Source organism: Fringilla coelebs (assembly GCF_963513975.1).
Source record: "Fringilla coelebs genome assembly, chromosome: 3".
In the NCBI taxonomy this organism is placed as follows: Eukaryota; Metazoa; Chordata; class Aves; order Passeriformes; family Fringillidae; genus Fringilla; species Fringilla coelebs.
The window spans coordinates 105,548,829-105,566,895 of NC_140030.1; the positions used below are offsets into that span (position 1 = coordinate 105,548,829).

At 52.9% G+C, this 18,067-nt stretch overlaps 1 protein-coding gene across 2 annotated transcripts in view; it reads left to right on the plus strand.

The window, feature by feature from the left end:
* PTK7 (protein tyrosine kinase 7 (inactive)) overlaps positions 1-18,067 on the plus strand; it is a 34,789-nt gene that overhangs the window by 5,611 nt on the left and 11,111 nt on the right. For both annotated transcript variants that reach the window (XM_084201965.1, XM_084201966.1), the window contains exons 2-4: positions 16,316-16,609; positions 17,143-17,245; positions 17,749-17,939. In XM_084201965.1, coding sequence (XP_084058091.1) covers positions 16,316-16,609; positions 17,143-17,245; positions 17,749-17,939 — 588 coding nt within the window. The remainder of the gene's footprint in view (positions 1-16,315; positions 16,610-17,142; positions 17,246-17,748; positions 17,940-18,067) is intronic.

Below are 18,067 nucleotides of genomic sequence, written 5' to 3' on the forward strand. Positions count from 1 at the left end.
CTGGGGCTGCTCCTTTTATTTGATCAGCTTTCAAAAATCCATCCTCTGTTCTCTCATTTTGACCTTCTGAAATTGTTCTGCAAGGGCCTCTTTTGAGAATGCGTTCTAATCCTTAAAAATTTTAAGTGCTATCCAGGCAAGGCCCATGTTGTAATTAAAATATTTCTGCTGGTAGTGAAGAGATGAATGCTGAGGTGTTCAGGTGCCTCCGAGAGCAGAATGAAAATCGAGTCCAGCTGAGGAATTCAGGATGAGCAACGAGGATCACTGGCAAGCTCCTGTCTCCCTGCACAGGGGAACACACAGATTGTGTGTCAGGAGAGGAGGCATGGCTGGTTTTAGGTGATGATTCCTCCTGTGAGATGGTGCTTGCCATTGGGATACCAGTGGTGTGTCTCCTCCTTGTCAAATTAGGCTCTGACTTGAATGGAGTGGGCAGGGATTTTGGCAGCTGTGAACTGGAGCGTGCACAGAGCCCCTGAGCGTCCATGAATTGAATCCACCACTGTCAGGTGGTGTGTGCCTCTGGGAGGGTGGGATGGCTTGAATTGATGGTCGAATTGTGCAGGATGAGGAATGAAGAAAACTGATACGAGCAGGTTCCTGTCTGGAAGGTGGTGTGGCACATTTGATTTTAGGGCATGAGCCTTCCCTCTCTGGAAAACAAAGTGTTTCAAGCTGGGAGAAAGCAATGACGTAGGGCTGCTGTCTGTGCTGGGACCCGGGGCAGAAAGGGGCTGGGGTTTAAGTGAGTGAGGATTACAAGGCTCTGGGTGACCTGTGTTCAGTTCCTAGGTGACTTCTGAGAGCAGTGCCCGTGAGCACCGTGCTCAGACCTTGGTGCTAATGCCCAAGATGTTTGTAGCTCTAAGATAATAAGGCTTTGTAACTTTTCCTCTCCTGTGATGCTGTTGTGAAACGAGGTTTGTCCCGGCAGCAGGATTTTACATTTTGATGGGGCTCAGGCCACCCTGAAGAGCAGCTAAGACTGCACCCTCCTGCTGTTGATTTGGGCAGACCTGCAGGTTGGCTCCGTCCTCTGTCACTTCAGAAGAAAGCCAGACAGGTCTGTCCCCAGAGCCATGGCATGTGGAGGCCAGGTCCCATTCTGGCTGCAGAGGGGAGGCTCTGTGTGCCTCTGGGTGGGAAGGGGGGCTGTCCTTTCTGTCAGTGATGCTGGCAAAAGATAGGCACGGTATTGCTCAAGACCTGCTATAAACACTCTCCTCCTTGCAGTTGCTCATTGGCTTCTTTGGGAGCACAAAGGAAGCCTTTGATTCAAACCATACAGTGGCTGTCCAAATGGTTAAGGGCAGGACAAGCTGCTGCTTGCAAGTGCCTTCATTGCTCCACTGCAGCGTGCCTTGCTGTGTGCCCTGGCTCTGCTGGGACAGCCCAGCGCTCCTGTGGCACGGAGCTGCTCCGTGCTGCTGGCTCTGTGGAGGTCATTGGCAGTGCCTGGATCACTGGGATGCGTTCATTGGAGAAAAAATCGTGGATTTTGTCTTTCCTAGCAAAGACAAGACCAGAGAATAAAGCTAGACAGTCTTGTAGGCTGCCACAAAGGGCAGTGCATCCAGTTCTTAACCATTCATGGGAGCATAGATGGGTTTAGGCTGCTGAGATCAAGTTGTGCAGTTGCCTTTGCAGAGGAACCAGCACCAAAAGTCTCTTCAGCAGTTGCAAGAATTGTATGAACTGTCTTGGATGAAAAAAAATCCAAAGTTTCTCATGAGTTACTTGATGTTCTTTGTTCCTCTCCATCTGCATGGCCTGCTGTAAACAGCATGAGCCTGGCACGCACCTGAGCACCTGGCAGGTGCTATGGGGCTGGCCAGTTCCTCAGTTCCTGGGCTGAGACTCCTTCTGCAGTAGTGAGATCTTGTTCTGTGATCATTCTTTCCTCCAGCTAGGTTCAAGCAGTTCTTTGTCCACCATATTCCAAGCAAAAGCTGAGCAACAAAGGCAACACATCTGATTTTTTTTTTTTCATCTTCTGAGTTAACTCCTGCTGGCTCTCCCTGCATGTTGTGTGTGTGCTTGCAGCCTTCTGATGTGGGAGTGGAAGAGCTACTTGCTGGGCCCTCACCAGCACTGACCCTCCTGTCCCTGTCCTGTGTCTATTGTGCTGCCTTTTTCTGGCTGAAGTGCAGCTGTTCCTTTTCCAGTTGTGCCTCCTATCTCCACCTCTTCCTGATTCCTCTTCTGTATCCAGACCTGCCATGGCTTGCCACACGCCCCCTTCTCAGACTTTGCTGTTGCTTGGTTTCTCTCCAGTGCCTGCCTCTGGGCACTGCTGCTTTCCCAGGTGTGGCTGTGGCTTCCTCCTGCCATCTTGAGATTGCCTTTGTCTCCTTGAGCCTAGCCCCCAGTTCACAGCAGGTGATGAGAAATCAGAGCAGGGCTGGGGCAGGGCTGCTGAGATGTTCCAGTGGTCCTTGGAAATCACGAGACTTTCTGGACAAGGATTCTTCTGCTCAGCTGAAGAAAAGTCTCAAAGCCACGTGGCCTGAAGCAGAAAGCATTAATCTGAATGGTTAACATTTTGGCAAGGAAATAACCAAAGACTGTCATCCTGGGCATCCTTCACCATCATGTTTTGTTTCTGTGGCCTTGCTGGGATTTTGGCCTGCCTCTCACTGGCTGGGGATGTATTCCTGCAGACAAAGGGCAGCCATGGGTTTGATGGAGCAATCCATTATTCCTGGGTTGCTGAGTGGCCACACTGAGCAGCCAGGAACCTGCAGGTATCTCAGCACAGCTTCTTGCTCCCCAGGACCTGGTTGTTGAGTGTCTGCTGCCAGTGTTTGTGTGCTTCCTTGCCATTTGGTTGCTTAGGGTGTCCAGGTACTCTTTGTACTGGTGGCTTTGTACTGATTCTCTTGCAGACTGTCCAGTAAGAACTATTTGTTCTGCAGATGTATTGGAAATCAGCTTTCCTGCTGCAATGGAGAAAAGCACTTTCTTTTCAAGGAGATCTGGTTAGTAGGAATTTCTGTCTCAGTGAGTCTGTTATAGCCAAGCTTTTCTTTATTTTGACATGGGGGCTTTGCATTAGATTTATCTGTAGCAAACATTCTGCCTAGTTATTGATTTGTAAAATATTCCAGAAAGTGCCCTGCTGCACAGTCTTCCCACTCAGGGACTTTTTTCCATTTTTAGCTGAGATAATGTAGCAATGTCTCATAGAGAAGCTACCTCTTAATTAATATTGCATGAGCAGAAGAAATATTAGCTTCTCCATCTGCTTTCCTATTTTTGTGGCTTTTAATATAGATTCATAAATGGCTTTAATGAAAATAAACAAGGAACTGTTCTTTTCTGTGCCCTCTTAGCTTTCAGAGGTGATAGTGCAGGTCCAGCCTCCCTGGTGATGTTTTTCCCAGGAGGTGAGTCCTGGACAACAGTGCTTCCCTGCACAATTGTAAATGATGGTTGTGAAATGGGGCTGATCCTCAGCTTTCTAGCAATGGAAAGAGGAGGATCTAGGAGAAAGCTGCAGACCTGTAGGACATAGCTGGAGACAGATATGGGGAGTTGTGGGTGGTGCTTTGTAGCCAGAAAGAAGCCAGTGCCACACAGATGGAAAATGGGCGTGCAGTGCACAGCAGGCAGTGTTTATGAAGGAGAGTTCCTGAAACACAGAAGGAGAGGAGAGTTCCTGGGGGTTGGCACAGAAATCCCTGTGAACCCAGCAGGAAGCCCTGGGCAGCCAGTCCATCCTCCTGAAGCTTCAGAGGCAGCCAGAGGTCAAAACCCAACCTTGAGCAGCCCGTTTCAGATGTCTCCCCAGTCCCTTTTCACAGCAATTTTTACTTTGCAGCACTGTGGTGGCTGCTAGGAAAAGTGATTGCCTCTCCTGGGACCTTCTTTCCTTCCTATAGGAGGGGAACAAGCAGGTTTTTGCCTTTGGGAAACCAAATGGTGAAGCAAGATGCTCCAGAGATTCACCTCGAGTGAGACCCACAGTGCAGCTGTGCTCTGTGGGGAGCCCAGCTGTGGGATAGCCCTGATCTGGTGTTGTTTGGTGGTGCTTCCCAGCCTCCATGGCTTCTCCCTGTTCCTGGGAAGGCAGAGTGGCTGGGTGCATGCTTGTGGGTGGGCTGTACAGAGGCAGCAGCAGGGAGGAGTACACGACTGAATCCCTGCAGCAGTTGCCAGAGCATGGGTGTCGTTTTCAAGACCATGGCACTGGATGAACCATTTCTCCCATGAGCTGTAAGCTGTCTGGAGAGCTTGGCCAGCTGGATCTTCATGGCAAATCCATCTGAGTCTCTACAGGCATATAACTAAGGGAAACTTAGCTGTAAATATACTGACATGACCTGGGGAGAGATTTAAAATATTTATCCTAGAGCAGAGCTTGGGATATAAATAAGCTCCCTGTCTGTTTCCCTGCACGCAAGGCTCAGAAGTGCAGCTGTCCCTTTGTCCCCAGCACAGAGTCTTGTTTGGGACCAGCAAGTTGCTTATGGGTGGGCTTGAAGTCCCTACAGATGGTGTAAACATGGAGCTGCCAGCAAAGTGGAGAGGCTATTTGCAGTAGTGTAGATGGGAATTTTTGACTGCAGCTTCTGTCCCCGCTGGCTCTGCTCTTTAGCTCTCAGGGTGTTTGTGGTGACACTCGTCTTGGGGTGTGCTGGGTAAGGTTGTAACCCTCTCACTTGGCCCTCTGAGCAAGCAAGATTTGCAAGATGTCCAGACAAGCATACCCAGGGGGAAGCACAGGTTTGGGTGGTACTGGGGATGTTTCCTCCCTTCAGTGGGTTTGGTGGCAGCATGCAGAGAAATAGCTCACTCAGGCACTTTCAGTGGCGTAAATAAGCTTCATTCTCCAGCAAACGATCCTGGGAGGGCAAAGGGGGCTTGCTGGCAGGAGTGCTCCATGCCCAGGGCAGCCTTGTGAGCTCGCTGCGTGGAGGGGAGCTGGCTCTGAGCAGCAGCTCTGTCTCTGATGATGGTGCATTGCTGAAGCAGCTGGCTTTGCTTGCAGGCCTCGTGTGCATGCTGCTCCTCTTTGCTCTGCTTCCCTTGCCCTGGCCTCTTCCCACCCCCACCCCCTTTTGTCTTTACAGCCTGAGCTTCCATTCTCTGGAGCGGCTGGCTGGGGCTCCTGTTTGCTGAAGGGAAGTGCCAGACAGTTTTATGGAGCTTCTCCTGGTTTTTCCCCTCATCTGGAACGGTGTTTCAGCTGGAACAGGAATAATGCAGAGCCCTGGCCAGGAGCTCCATCCACACACAGACACACACACAGTGCTATTCTGGGGGAATCCCTCTTGGCTGGGCTTGGGATGGCAGCAACAACGTCAGCCTTTGGCCCTCAGCCTGAGTGCAGGGATGTGGAGATGGATTGGCAGGAGCTGCTGTGATACCTGGAGATGTTGGCCCCAGCTGCCCTGGGATGAGCTCTGAGCCACACAGACCCTGTCCTCAGTGCCACTGGGGCAAGGAGGGATGAGCCAGCCCTGTCACAGCTCTGCCTGCCTGGCAGAACCTGCCTGCCTGTTCAACACCATCTGGGCTCTCCTCTGCCAGCAGGAGTTTTGCTTAGTAAAGACATTTTCATTCTTGCATGGTCCATGCTGAAATTGTGGGGGAAGCATCATCCTCCAAGGCCACTGCACAGGAAGCATGTGGCCCATCCTGGTTCCACTTTCTACTGTCTTTCCTTTGGTGAGAGAAAGGTGCAGTAACTCTGCTGTGCTGGCCAGAGAGCTTAGCCTTTAGATCCTTGTGGCTCCTGCCAGCAGCAAACATCAGGTGTTTGTGAGGAAAGCAGGGAATTGCTCCAGGGCTCAGAGCAAGCCTCGCAGAGTTGGTTGGCAAGACCAGTGGGTGCAGCAGGTCTGTCAGTGGTGCTGAGTCGCCCTTGAAACATTTGTGTTTCTCACTGGGGCTTGGCAGTGCAGCTGGCAATGTCTGCTCAGGAGCCTTTGGCTGATGCCCCATTACAGATGGTTTCATTGAGCCAGCAGGATCTCTGTGCTAGGCTTGAGGCCTCCTGTCTCACTTGTCCCTCTGTCTGTCTGTCTCTATCTGCTACAAAGATGTTGGCCTGGGAGTCCTGTGGCCACCACTGCCTGTGGTGCCCAGCAAGCAGGTATGGGCCCACTTACTCAGCCAAAACTTCCTTTTCCAGGATCCAAGTGGTGCTGCCAGCACCAGCTGTGCCCTGAGTGTCTGGGCAGGAGGAGCAGTGATCTGGCTGCTGTCTCTGCCCTGTTCCTCTCCCAGCTCCACTGCACTCATGGCTTGGGCTGCTTCTCTGGGCTGTCTGCTCAGAAATGGTTTCTGGACTTCTCTTAGGGGCCTGGGACCACCAGTGACCCAAAGGAATGGCATTGTTTCCCTGGGTGCAGTGTCTTCTGGAGGTGCCTGTGCCCCCTCCTGCAGCAGGTGCCAGGAGCACGGGCACAGCAGAGCATGGCTTGGAGCAGTGTCAGTGTGCTCCCAGGGCAGACAGGCAGCTCCTGCAGCTCCAAGGCCAGTTGTTCTGGTTCAGCAGCCCCAGCAGTTTCAGGGAGCCAAGGAGCTTGGCTACCATGGGGAGTTCCCTCTCTTGCTCCAGTTTTTTTCTGTTTGAGTGAGGTGCTGAGATGTTGGGAGAAACTGGCACAAAGCTCAGCTCTCAGTTCAGCCCAGACATGTTCTCCAGAAAGGCCACTGGCAAATCCCACAGCCCTGGGGACAAACTGTGCGACGTGGTGTCTGCCCCACAAGATCAGGTCAGCCTGCAGTGGGGTTGACAGCAGTCCTGCTTGGCTTGGGAATGAACAGGAACCTCCCAAAATTCTCCCATTGCTCTGTGGCTGCAGAGTAGCACCCCTGCTTGGTTTTTTTTGTTCACTGGCAGAGTAGCAGCTCGTTCTTCCCTCACTCCCCAGCTGCCTGTCCCTGCCTTCAGAGGGTATCATCACATTCTGCTGCTTTGGAGTGGCTGCTGCCTGGCTTTGGGCACACAGGAAGGCAGGCTCTCTGCTCACTGTGGTATAAAGGTTATGGCAGAGTTAGGGAACTGAGCTTGGGATGGTCTTGGAAGAAGCAAGCCTGTGGGATGTGTGGCTGGGGCGAGGACTGGGATTCAGAAGGTCTGGACTGGGGCAGTAGGAAGGGCAGCATGAGGAACAAAGGCAGGGAAGCCCCAAACTAGTTTGAGCTGGACGAGTGAGTGAGGTCAGTGCCAGGATAGCCTTGCTATACTGACACGTGCTGGCAGCTGCCAAGAGTCTGCAGCTGGTCTCCTGGGCTCAGTGTCCTTGTGCTGAGCCTTTTCCAATGGCCTTTTCTCCTGTAGCAGATGTGTGAGCAGTACCTGCCTTGGGATGGGACTGTGTGCAGCAGAGGCTGCCCTGCTCTGTGTGGCAGTGAGCTCTTCCCAGGGCCCAGCTGTAGCCCAGCACATCACTGGCAGTGCTGCCTTAGCATCTGCTCCAGCAATTGATTCAGTGTTCAAACACCAGTGGCTTTGTTCTGATTTCTTGTGATAACTGCTCAGAAACTGGGCTTGGCCATTCCCATGTGTGGGATCCTGGCAGGGTAGGGATACCCCACAGCTTGCAGTGTCTCTGAACAGTTTTTGGGAGGCTAATTGCTAAGTGGTTTATGCTTTTTAGCTTTGTTTGAAGGGCAGAATTGGTTTCTCAATATTTGCTTGGTTGTGTTCCACACAGAAAGCAGTAGAGAGAGGTGCTGTGGGCCACCTGGAGCAAGCTCAGTGCTTGCAAATCTGGAGTGAGCTGCCACACAGGCAGAGGTTCAGTGGCCATCTGGGCAGATCCACACCCTCACAGCAGAGCTGGTGGATCCAGGTGTGTGATGCAATCACAGGGGCAATAGATGATGTTTTCCTAAGCTCCCAGTCATCTAGATCCACCACAGTATGACCTGGAGCTCCTAGGTACTGGTCCAGTTTCTCCTGCCTCGTGAAGACAAAGCCCCTCTAGCAGAGCATTCCTTGGAAATGCTGCTTTGAGCCCATGATTGCTTTCCTGGGTGCAGAGTGAGTTTTTGATTTTACTTTAACTGGAATGGGAAAAGATGTTTTAAAAGCCTTATATGATGAGTGCCCAAAGACTTTCCAGATGTTGTGCTGCTCTCTCTGTTCAGAGCCCCTTGCCTGAATCAAACCATTTCCATCTGGCCTGTTGGTTTGTTGCAGGCCTTCCCATCTGAGAGGCTTTCTGGACTGGAACCTCTCGCATGGAGGATCGCTCTGGCTGGAAATAATTTGGAGATGCAGAATATCTCTGGGTTTGTTTGGCTTGGCTGCTGTTCCAGCAGTATCTGCTAAGCAGTGGAAGAGCCCGTGTGTGGAGCAGGCATGCTCCCAGCAGCTGCTTTTTGTGGCTCTAGGGGCCTGCCCAGGAGGGAGGGGGGGTCGCTCACGTTACTGAGCATTCATGATTTTCCTTGCTTGCTTCTAGGGCTTCAGCTGGTGCAAGTGAGCCTGCTGGCTCTGTGCTTGTGACCAGGAAGGGAGGAAAAGCTGACCCATGTGTCGTTCCCTGTTCTGGCATGCCAAAAATCTGCTTTTATATGAGCGTGCTCATAATGAGCTGTGCCAGGAAACACATGGCTTGCTGGAGACATGAATGGGAGGTCTGTATGGGGCCCTGTGCTCACTGAGAGCCTCACAGGGACAAAGAGCAGATGCTGGTGTGCACTGCTTGCTCTGTGGCAGTCTGTGTCCTGTGGGCTGCAGAGGATGGGGAGCAGAAGATGGGATCAAGGTATGAAGTGCTTGGCTGATCCAGTGGTGGCAGAGAGGACAGGACAGGATGCCAGGTGAGTGGTTTTACTGCCTGCTGCTCTTTGTGGCTCTCCTGGTCTGGAGAGGGCTGGCTTGCTGCTCTGGTGATGTGGCTGTTTGCAGTGAAGGCTGGGTTGGAAGGAGCCCAGGCACTGCAGGCAAGAAAAGTGCTGCTAATAGCTTAGGATGACAATTGTGGATGGGGATGAGGGAGAACAGGAGAGGTATGTCAAGCCCCCTGGGCCCTAGGTAGCATGTGGGCAGAGGGGCTGTGCAAGCTGTGCCTGGCTGCAGCAGGAAGAAAAGGCTGTCAGGGGAGAGTTGCAGTCCTGAGCATTAGCAGCACTTCAGTGTGTTGAGTGTTTCTCCCTTGTAGAAGGGCTGCCAAGCCTGCATGGGCTGAGCTGGTGCTGAGCAGTGCACACACAGCACACGAGGAGTTAAACCTGCCTGCAGGCAGTGGAGCCTTGTTCTGACAGAGGGCTTGTCAAGTCCTCTGGACCAGCAAGCTCAGGATGCTCTAGCTCAGTGATTTCATTGCCCAGCCTTTGGAAGCAAGCCAGGGCTTGAACGCAGAGTCTGCTGCTCTTTGATCCAAGAGTGACTAAAAGCAAAGCCCAAAGTGCTGGAGCCATTCCCAAGGACTTGGCAACTGGAGGAATTGCTGCCTGCAGACAATGATGTTCAAGTTGCTCCTAAAGACAAGACCTGTTTGATAATGCTTTCTGGGAGTGTGATACTGAAACCTGTGACAGGCCAGAACCCCAAGCCCTAACACCAACCCTTCTGTGCTTTTTGTGGCCTTGGGATGGAGCACAGGTCATGGTCTTTTCTGAAAATGTGCCCATGGTTGTCTTTGGCAACACACTTCTGCTGTGTCCTGATGTCTTTCTCAGAGAATAGATGATAAATCAGTCCTGTGTTTGGGACATGGAGCCTGAGTGTGAGCTTCTCAGTCTCTTCTGCTCTTTTTCCTTTGGGGACTGTCTTTCTTGTGGCCCCTAGCTCTGCCCTGGGCTTGCAGGGAGCCAAGTCACCCTCCAAGCTGTGGTTTTGGTTTGTTGGTCTTGCTCGGGGTTAGCAGCAGCTAAACATGCAGCTGGGGGATGCAGTGACAGCTCTGCCTGTGTCTGCCTTGCCTTGTTACAGGTTCACAGAGGTGGGAGTGAGTGCATTAGCTCATGCAAATCCTCCTTTCCCTTAGTGGTTTCTCATCAGAGAGCAATAGCCTGTATTGCTGCTGGACAAATTGCAGAGGCTTTGTTTCTTCAGTGGTCTGAGCAGTGGCAGGGGCAGAAGCATAAAGGTCACAGTGTGGATATGGTGGGGTGGTCATGTATTGAGAATGGATTCCGAGGGGGCTAGAAGCTGTCACTGCCACCTTGCTTTGCTGAGGTCTGTTAGTTAGCTGGCACATCCACAGTTGGTACTGAATTAAAAAGTGGTGAAAGGGTCTCTTAATCCTGGTATTTCAGTCTGAATCTGAAGTGCTGCAGCCTGGGAGTAGATTTAGGCTACTACTGCTGTTCACCTCAAGTTAGTGGTGGGGACTAGGGCATCTCTGGCCAGGTCAGCTTGCTCTCTCCCAGCTGTATCCCTGGACTCCATTCTGCAGGAAGGTTCATTGTGTGGTTGCTGCAAAGGGCCCTGAAGGTTTGGGGAGCCAGGGGGAGCAGGCTTCCCAGCTGTGTGCTGCAGCAGTGCCTTCCCAGGGAACATGGCACCTTTGCTAACTATGAATGGAGATGGACAGGTGTAGCAGTGTGTTACAAAGCTCTCTGTCTCCTTCAGTGCTGAGCTGGTGGTGTAAATACGTTCAGCTCTTGGAGCTGGTTCCATGGTGGAGCTGGGACAGCTGTGAGTGAGCTCCTTGCTCTGGCATGGGAGCATGTGAGCTCCACTCTGCTGTGAGAGGCCAAACAGATGCTGGTCAGTCATGTCCTCTCCAGAACAGCTGGCTGGGCCAGTTTTTGCAGCTGGCTGCTTCCATCACACCTTGGTACTTCGGGGTCCTAGTTTTGTTTCCTCTAAGCCAGGTTCTCCTCCTGCATAGCTGTGGTAGGTCTGAGGCCTCCTTCTGGCAGGGAAGAAGAGGAAGAGGATGGCTCCCTTTTGGGGAGAAAGGATGGATGCGGTTTGGGTGCTCTGGGCTTTGCTCTCCTGGGCACTGGAGGTGAATTGTAGCTCCTCTAAGCTGCAGTTCCAGGTGCAGAGCATTAAAGAAATTGGCTTGCACATCTGGCTGAGCTGACCCAGGGTGAATTTTGCTGAAGTGCTCCTGGAAGCAAGTCTGCAGAATAATGCTCCTGGGGCCTGGCTTGAGAGTGGGGCTGGGCTACAAGCTGCAGAAGCACCAGAGTGCTGGGCTTGCTTTCCAAACCAGGAAACCTTATACTTGCACAAAGCCCTCTCCCGAATCCCATTCCCATGCTTTTAGCTCCTGGTTTGGTTGCAAGCAGCTTTGGGATTACTCATATCCTGTGGTGTCTCAGAGACTGGTAAACTCTTGGGTATGAAGCGAAATGGATCCTCTCCTTTTCCTTTTCTGTCCTTTGTCCAGAGCTGTTTTAGTTTGGAGGAGCTGGTGGCCAGGAGCTGTGCGCTGGGCATGCCTGGATGTGGCCCGTTTGGGGTGGATGGAAGCATGGATATCCCACAGGGCTGGGGATGTGGAGCCCTGCATTGTGCTCCCAGCTGCCTTTCCCCAGCAGGGCTGTAGGTGAGAGAGGTGACTGTGGACTCAGCAGGAATCTGGGGCTGTGCAGCAGCTGAAGGCTTTGTGGTTGAGGCCGCATTCCCAAGCGATGTCGTTAGGCAAGGAGACCGTGGTTTTTGGATTGTTTCAAGATGCAGGCAGCCTGGCCTGGCCAGCAGGGCAGGGGATGTGCTGCCTGGTCTCCTCAGCTTGCAGGGTTGCTCTGCAGCACCCAGGTGGTGTTGGGCTGCTGGAGTGTGCCCAGGTGAGCCTGTGGAACTGGCACTCAGGCATTAAAGCAGTGAGTTCTAGTTAGCACTTCTGGCTCTGGAGAATGGTCCCAAAGACATTCCCAGTCCGTGCTGAGTCTGCTGCCACATCACTGCATTAATGCTGTGACAGCCTTTGAGGGGGTGGCTACCATGGGGCTTGCGTGTCCTTTACCAGAGGTGTGGAGAGTTCTTGGCTTCCCAGCAATCCTATGGGATTGAAAACTTAACTCTGCAGAGCTTCAGACAGCAGTGACTGATTTCGTAGAGTTGCTCAGAAGTCTGTCCTGGATATGGCTTTGTTGATTTTATTTGTCACCCTGAAATGCTCTGCATGTGCTCAGGCTGGAGTCCAGCAATGGCTGAGTCCTAGGGACATCCCAAGACAAAAAAGTGAATTGAGATACACTTGTTAGAAACTAGGACTGGTAATGCAGGTATATTAGTGTCACTGGTTTTCCTGGGAAGCTGCTATTTGCCTCCCTAAAAAAATGAAATTAGTTTTGAGTGGAGGGTACCGCTGCCTGAAGGATGCTGTGTTCCTGCACTCAGATCTTTGCCAGGAGGATGATCTCAGAGCTAGGATGGGATCTGAGCCTGCTCCTCTCTCCATCCTTGTGCATCCTACTAGTCCATGTCCCCTCCCTGCAGATGATTTGCTTTGTGGTGTGTGGCAATGATACCCTGAGGACCTGTAGGTACCAATTCAACCTCCCTGCACAACTCATTTAACCTTTATCTATTACCTCAACAGGAGGGTTTTGCATTTCCATTGAGTCTCCTTTGGGTAGCACACCACTGGGTGTTCTCAAGTGTGCTGCATTTCAAACGTGTTTATCTAATCTGGCTGAAGCTTTCCTGAAAAGCTTTCTGTAGCCACAGTTGAGACAGTTTCAGTCCAGAAACATGTGTGGAGGGTTTCTTTTTCTCCCAGCCAGGGGTGGCTTGTGTCACATGCATGTGCAGAGGCCGGATGTTTGCCAGCACACACATTTGGGACTGCTCCATGCTGGCGTTGGCTTTGCAGGACCATGGCTGGCCCAGCTGTGTTGCTGGGGGAGAGCTCTGCGCTGTCTCTGTCTTGCTAAGGCTGATGTGGCATTGCTGGGTAGTTTTTGAGGTGACTCTCCATAAGGGAATCGTTTTGCTTTGTTCAGCAGCTCCCAGCAATGTGTCCCAGCCCAGATGAGCTCATGAAACCACAGCAAACTGTTGGGAAGGTGTCTAGTGTGAGCTGGGGTTGCCTTTGCTCTCTCCTCTGGGGTAGCCTCCAGTGGCTGAGCCACACATGGCCATGGCTCTGCCACACACAGGAGAGCTGGGAGGTCCTGCAGCTGCTGAGTGGAACAAACAAAGTAAATTTCTCCTTTATTCAGCACCGGTGGAGATTGTTGGCTTTGTACAGGTTTTATCCAAACTCTGGCATAATGGCATCCCGTGCAGCAGCCCTCTCCTTGCACAGCTTCCTTGAGCCTCTGTCCCAAAAGCCCAGGAGGTGGAGGGGGGATGCATGGACCCTGCTGACTGCAGCCTTTTCCTGGGCCAGGGTTGTGCAGCTGTTCCAGGCAGTTCCCATCTCCCAACACTGGGCCCTGGTGCTCTGGTTTGAAGTACTGTGAAAAGCTGTGTCCACCTCTGGTCTTCCACCCCAAAACTGTAAGGACCACATCTAGTTGCTCCTGGTCTTTCCTTGCAGCCCTAATGTGATACATGGTTGGGACAATGGTTTCCAGCGTGTATAGCCAGTTCACCAAAGGCACTTGGATGCTATTGTCAAACAAAACACAGATTTGTGGTCTTGCTGCACTTTAACTTCTATTTATCCCATTTTGCCTTGACACCTGTGCTCATGAGGTGTTCATCACAGGCATCTTGCTTGAGCTGAAATGGCTGTGTCCATTTCCCCAGCATGGAAAGCAACAACGTGAATAACTCCTCCTGTTTCACCAGGGAGCTGGATCCCAGTGTTTCCTGACACCTGGTAAAGTCCCTGCTTCCCATGTGGGACTTGTGCCAAGCCACCATCATGTCCTCTGTCCACAGAGCCATGTCCTCCCTGCACATGGGGCATGCTGGAGCAGCAGGATGCATGTGATGAGGCAGCTGAAGCTGTCAGATGAGCAGTGCTGAGTGAAGTGCACTTGTGCTGTCAGGGATGGGCTGAAAGCAGCTCTGTTGCTCTTCGGTGTTACATTGGTAATGCCAATGATTTAAAGCTAGAAGTGCATGTGATTTAAAATATAACAGCTTAAATATTATTGTATTTAAAATACAACATCTTAATACCCTCAGGGTCTGCACCTTCAGAGAGAGGTGTCTCATCACAAACTCCAGCACTAGCATGATCAGTGGGCTGACACTCTAGGAGCAGAACAAATCCATCTCCTTTGTACCACACAGGTGTGGTTTGATGGAAATATGCCTGGTGTCCTGAGGCATGTCTGGGGAAAATAACAGACCTGGGTCCTGTAGGTTCAAACCTGAACAGATTTGACTGCTCTGTTCCCCTTTCCTCCTGCCTATTTGACCCAGCAGCCTGTTCTGGTGTGAGCTCAGCTCCTGATGTTCTGGAGCTTTTAGGCTATGGAGCACATGGCTGTGTTTGAGTGAGGCTGTGTTTGAGTGGCTGCTGCCTTGCTGAGTGCTCGGGTTGGGACAGATCTGATGTGACACATGTTGTGACACATGTTCCTGCACGTTGTATCACCTTGAGGCATGTGTTCATCTCGGGTTCATGAGCCAGCTGTCACAGACTGGTGGATAGTTCCTGCCTTCAGGGGAGGTGCATGGCAGCTCCCCATGGAGACTTCACTGGATGTGCTGACCCTTGCAGCACAGCGTGCTGATGGGACTTGGCTCAGCATGAGACCCAGGGAAATGGGACCATCAACAGGTTCCAGAGAAATGCATGGAGCTGGCTGTTCTGCTGCAGAAGTCAGGACAGCCAAATTCAGAGTTCACAGCTCTGGGATCAGAGGAAATTCAGTTAGGAATTCAGTGACAGAAGGGTCACTGTAAAATCCAGCCCCTGCTCCTGGCTGATGTGTTTGGGACAGGTGTGAAGCCCTGTTTGAGTGCCTGTGTCAGTGCCTTGCTGCTGCTGTGAGCAGGGGAGCACAGACCAGCCCTGCAGGAAAATGTGTGGCTGACACTGGGGTGCCCATGAGCAGCATTGTCTTGGCTCCTGCACTGTGTAGCAGGCTCCAGAGGCTTTCCAGCATGGGAAGAGCTCTTGTGGCTTCCTGGAATTTGATGGTCTTCAAAACATCTCTTTTGGAAAAGTATTCCTTATCTCTAGCTCTGTCTGACTGAAATGTGTTGTCAAATTGTATTCCTTCACCAGGCTTTTGTACAGATGCCAGCTAGGAGGATGTGGCAGAGTGTCCAAAGAGGAGCTGCCTTTCAGCTGGACTTTGATACTGCTCATGTAACTTACCCAGACAACCACTTTCTGAAGCTGCTTCTCTTGCAGTGCTGGGAGCACACTGTTTGGACCATGCTCTTGTTCATCTTCATTCTAGGAAGCTCGAAATCTGCCTGGCTTGGCCCTTTTCCCCGCAGAGCATGGTGCTGCTAACAGAGTCCAAGAGTCATCCTCATGTGCTGAATTGCCTTTTGTTTGCTTCCCTTGCTTTTCCAGCTGGTAACCAGAGCAGAGCGCCTGCAGGGCTGGCTGGGGGCAGCCAGCAGCCAGATTTGGGAATGTGTGAGAGGTTCCCTCAGCTGCCATGCCAGGCACTGCCCAGGGAAGCACTCTGCCCGAGCTCCTGGATGGGCATTAGGGTGTCAAGGAGGGCTCTTTGGGGTTTCCATCTCTGTAGAGAGATGCCTCCAGCCCCTCAGGCCACTACCAGACCCCGAGGACAGCTGCTGCAGTTTGTTGTTTCCGCTTCTACTTGCGAGTGGGCTGAGTCACCAGCGCAAGTTTGTGGTGTCCCTGTTGCATCCTCTTGTGCTGTGTTCCAGCAGCTGCTGCGTTTATTCACATAGATAATCCTTGTTCCACACCAGTGTTTCTCTGGGTGATTGCTGGGGCTGTGGAGGTGAGTCAGAGACATAGTCCCAAGGAGAGGGACTTTGAGGAAAACCTAGAAACAGTCTGTGTGTGTTTCTGATCAGGGACAATCTTGATGCAAGGCTGGAACTTAGGATGCATCGCAAAAAACAGGACAAGAAGCACTCAAAGAAACATTGCAAGTGCCCAGGAAGCTGCTTGCTCTCCAGGGATTTGGTGGCTGCCTTCCTGGCTCATACATTGCAAGGCACCTTTCTGTTCAGGCTGGAAGTGTGACGCTCAGTAGTGGGTCGTGGGAGCTCCCTCTTAATGCCCCTGCCCCCAGGGAGCAGAGGGCCCTCCTTGGCTGTGGCGAGCTCAGGCAGCCCTGTTCCAGTGATTGCTGCAGACAGGCTTAAAGCAGCTGTGCTGGCATCCAAGCACAGGTCTGTTCAAACTCTGAATGAGTTTTGACAGATGTGCTTTGCGCTGCATTTCTCCTAACACGGCTCTGACTGTCTGGAGACCCTTGAGAGCGACACATGCTTACCTGATCCATTCTTCTCCTTCCCTTGCTCTGAACATGCCCTCCCTTTTCTGCCTTGCAGCCGTGGGCACCCAGGCGAGCATTCTTTTCACCAAAGAGCCATACTCGCAGGATGCCCTGCACGGCCGCAGCGCCATCCTCCGCTGCGAGGTGAAGGAGCCGGCGGACGTGGAGTTCCAGTGGCTGCAGGACGGCATTCCCGTCCAGGACACGGAGCAGCGCTTCAAGGAAGGCAGCAACCTCCAGTTTGCCGCCGTGGATCGGCACAGGGACGCCGGGCTCTTCCAGTGCCTGGCGAGGAACGTGCTCACCGGGGAGGAGGCGCGCACGGCCAACGCGTCCTTCAACATCAAGTGTGAGTGTGGGGCTGCAGCCCGGGGCTGCCCACGGTGCACAGGGAAGAGCATTCTCCTGGGAGGGCCCGAGGCTGGAAGTAGTTTTTCCAGGATGTCTGCTAGTGCTTCTGTGGGTCAGAAGGCGATTGGATGGCTTGGGCTGCTCAAGTAGGATTCCTCTCCAGCTGCTGTGTCCATCCTGCCCTGTAGTTCTGTTGTGTCTTCTGGTGTCCCTGAGGCTGTCAGAGATGCTTTCTCCTGCCGCCTTTCCTGTTGCTGCAGTACTGTCCCAGTTTCATATGCACAGTGTGTCCTGGGCACTGCAGATCCTTTGAGAACTCACCTTAACCCTCAAAGAACAGCTGCACAGGGCGAAGTGAGATCTCTGCAGTGTGGGTGTCTCTTTACTCCACGCTGGCTTGAGGGTATATGTATCTCTAAGCATGCTTGTGGCCTTGCTGCCTCCTCTGGTTATCGGTGAGTCACCGATAACCACCACCTGGGCTCTGTAGGTTTGGAGAGCCAGCTGTGTTGGTGTTCTTTGATCCCACAGGGATTGAGACAGGCAGTGTGGTTCTGAAGCAGCCGGCCAGCGTAGCTGAGATCCAGCCCTCCTCCACAGTGGTGCTGCGGTGTCACATCGATGGCCACCCACGGTAAGGGTTGCCTCCTGAGGAGTGGACCCTGCCAGGGGCCCCTGCACCTTGGCTGTGTGGTCTCTCTCTCTCTCTCTCTCTATCCCCCTCCCTCTTCCCCGCCACCTTTTTCTTTCTGCTCCTCCCCCACCTCCCCTCCTCTCTCCCGCAAGAATTCAGTAGAGTCAGGGAAGGCCAAAGGCAGGATTGAGCCTGTGCTGAGCGCCGCGGGAGAAGGCAGACGGCTTCCCCAGAGCCGCCTAGCGAGGAGCACAGTAAGGATGGGCTGTCACAGTCCAGCTGCTGAGCTGCTTGGTGTGCTGCAGTCACTCTCCGTCGCTTCCCAGTCGTGTCCCGTCCACTTTGGCTGCATGTCTCATGGCTTCGTGTCTGTGTCGGGGCCAGCAGCGGGCACGGAGAGCCAGGGCGATGGGCCATCTCTGGGCTGTCTCCTCCGCACACCGCTCCCGGGGCAGCCCTGACGGCGCCGTGCCCCCGGTCACCCGCTCGCCCCTGTCTTGCAGCCCCACGTGGCAGTGGTTTCGGGACGGTGTGCCCCTCCCGGAGAGCCACAGCTCCTACTCTGTCAGCAACAAGGAGCGGACGCTGACCCTGCCGAGCGCCAGCCCCGATGACAACGGGCTCTACTACTGCTGCGCCCGCAGCGCCGTCGGCTTCGTCTGCAGCCACAACAACTTCACGCTCAATGTCATCGGTGAGTTGTGTCCCAGCTGTCACGCTGCCCTGCTCACAGCCTCCCCTCTGCTGCAGGGGAACCTCAGGCTAGCGTGGCTTTCCTCTGTGCAAAGCTTCTGGGCAGACAGACCTGATGAATCCAGGCCA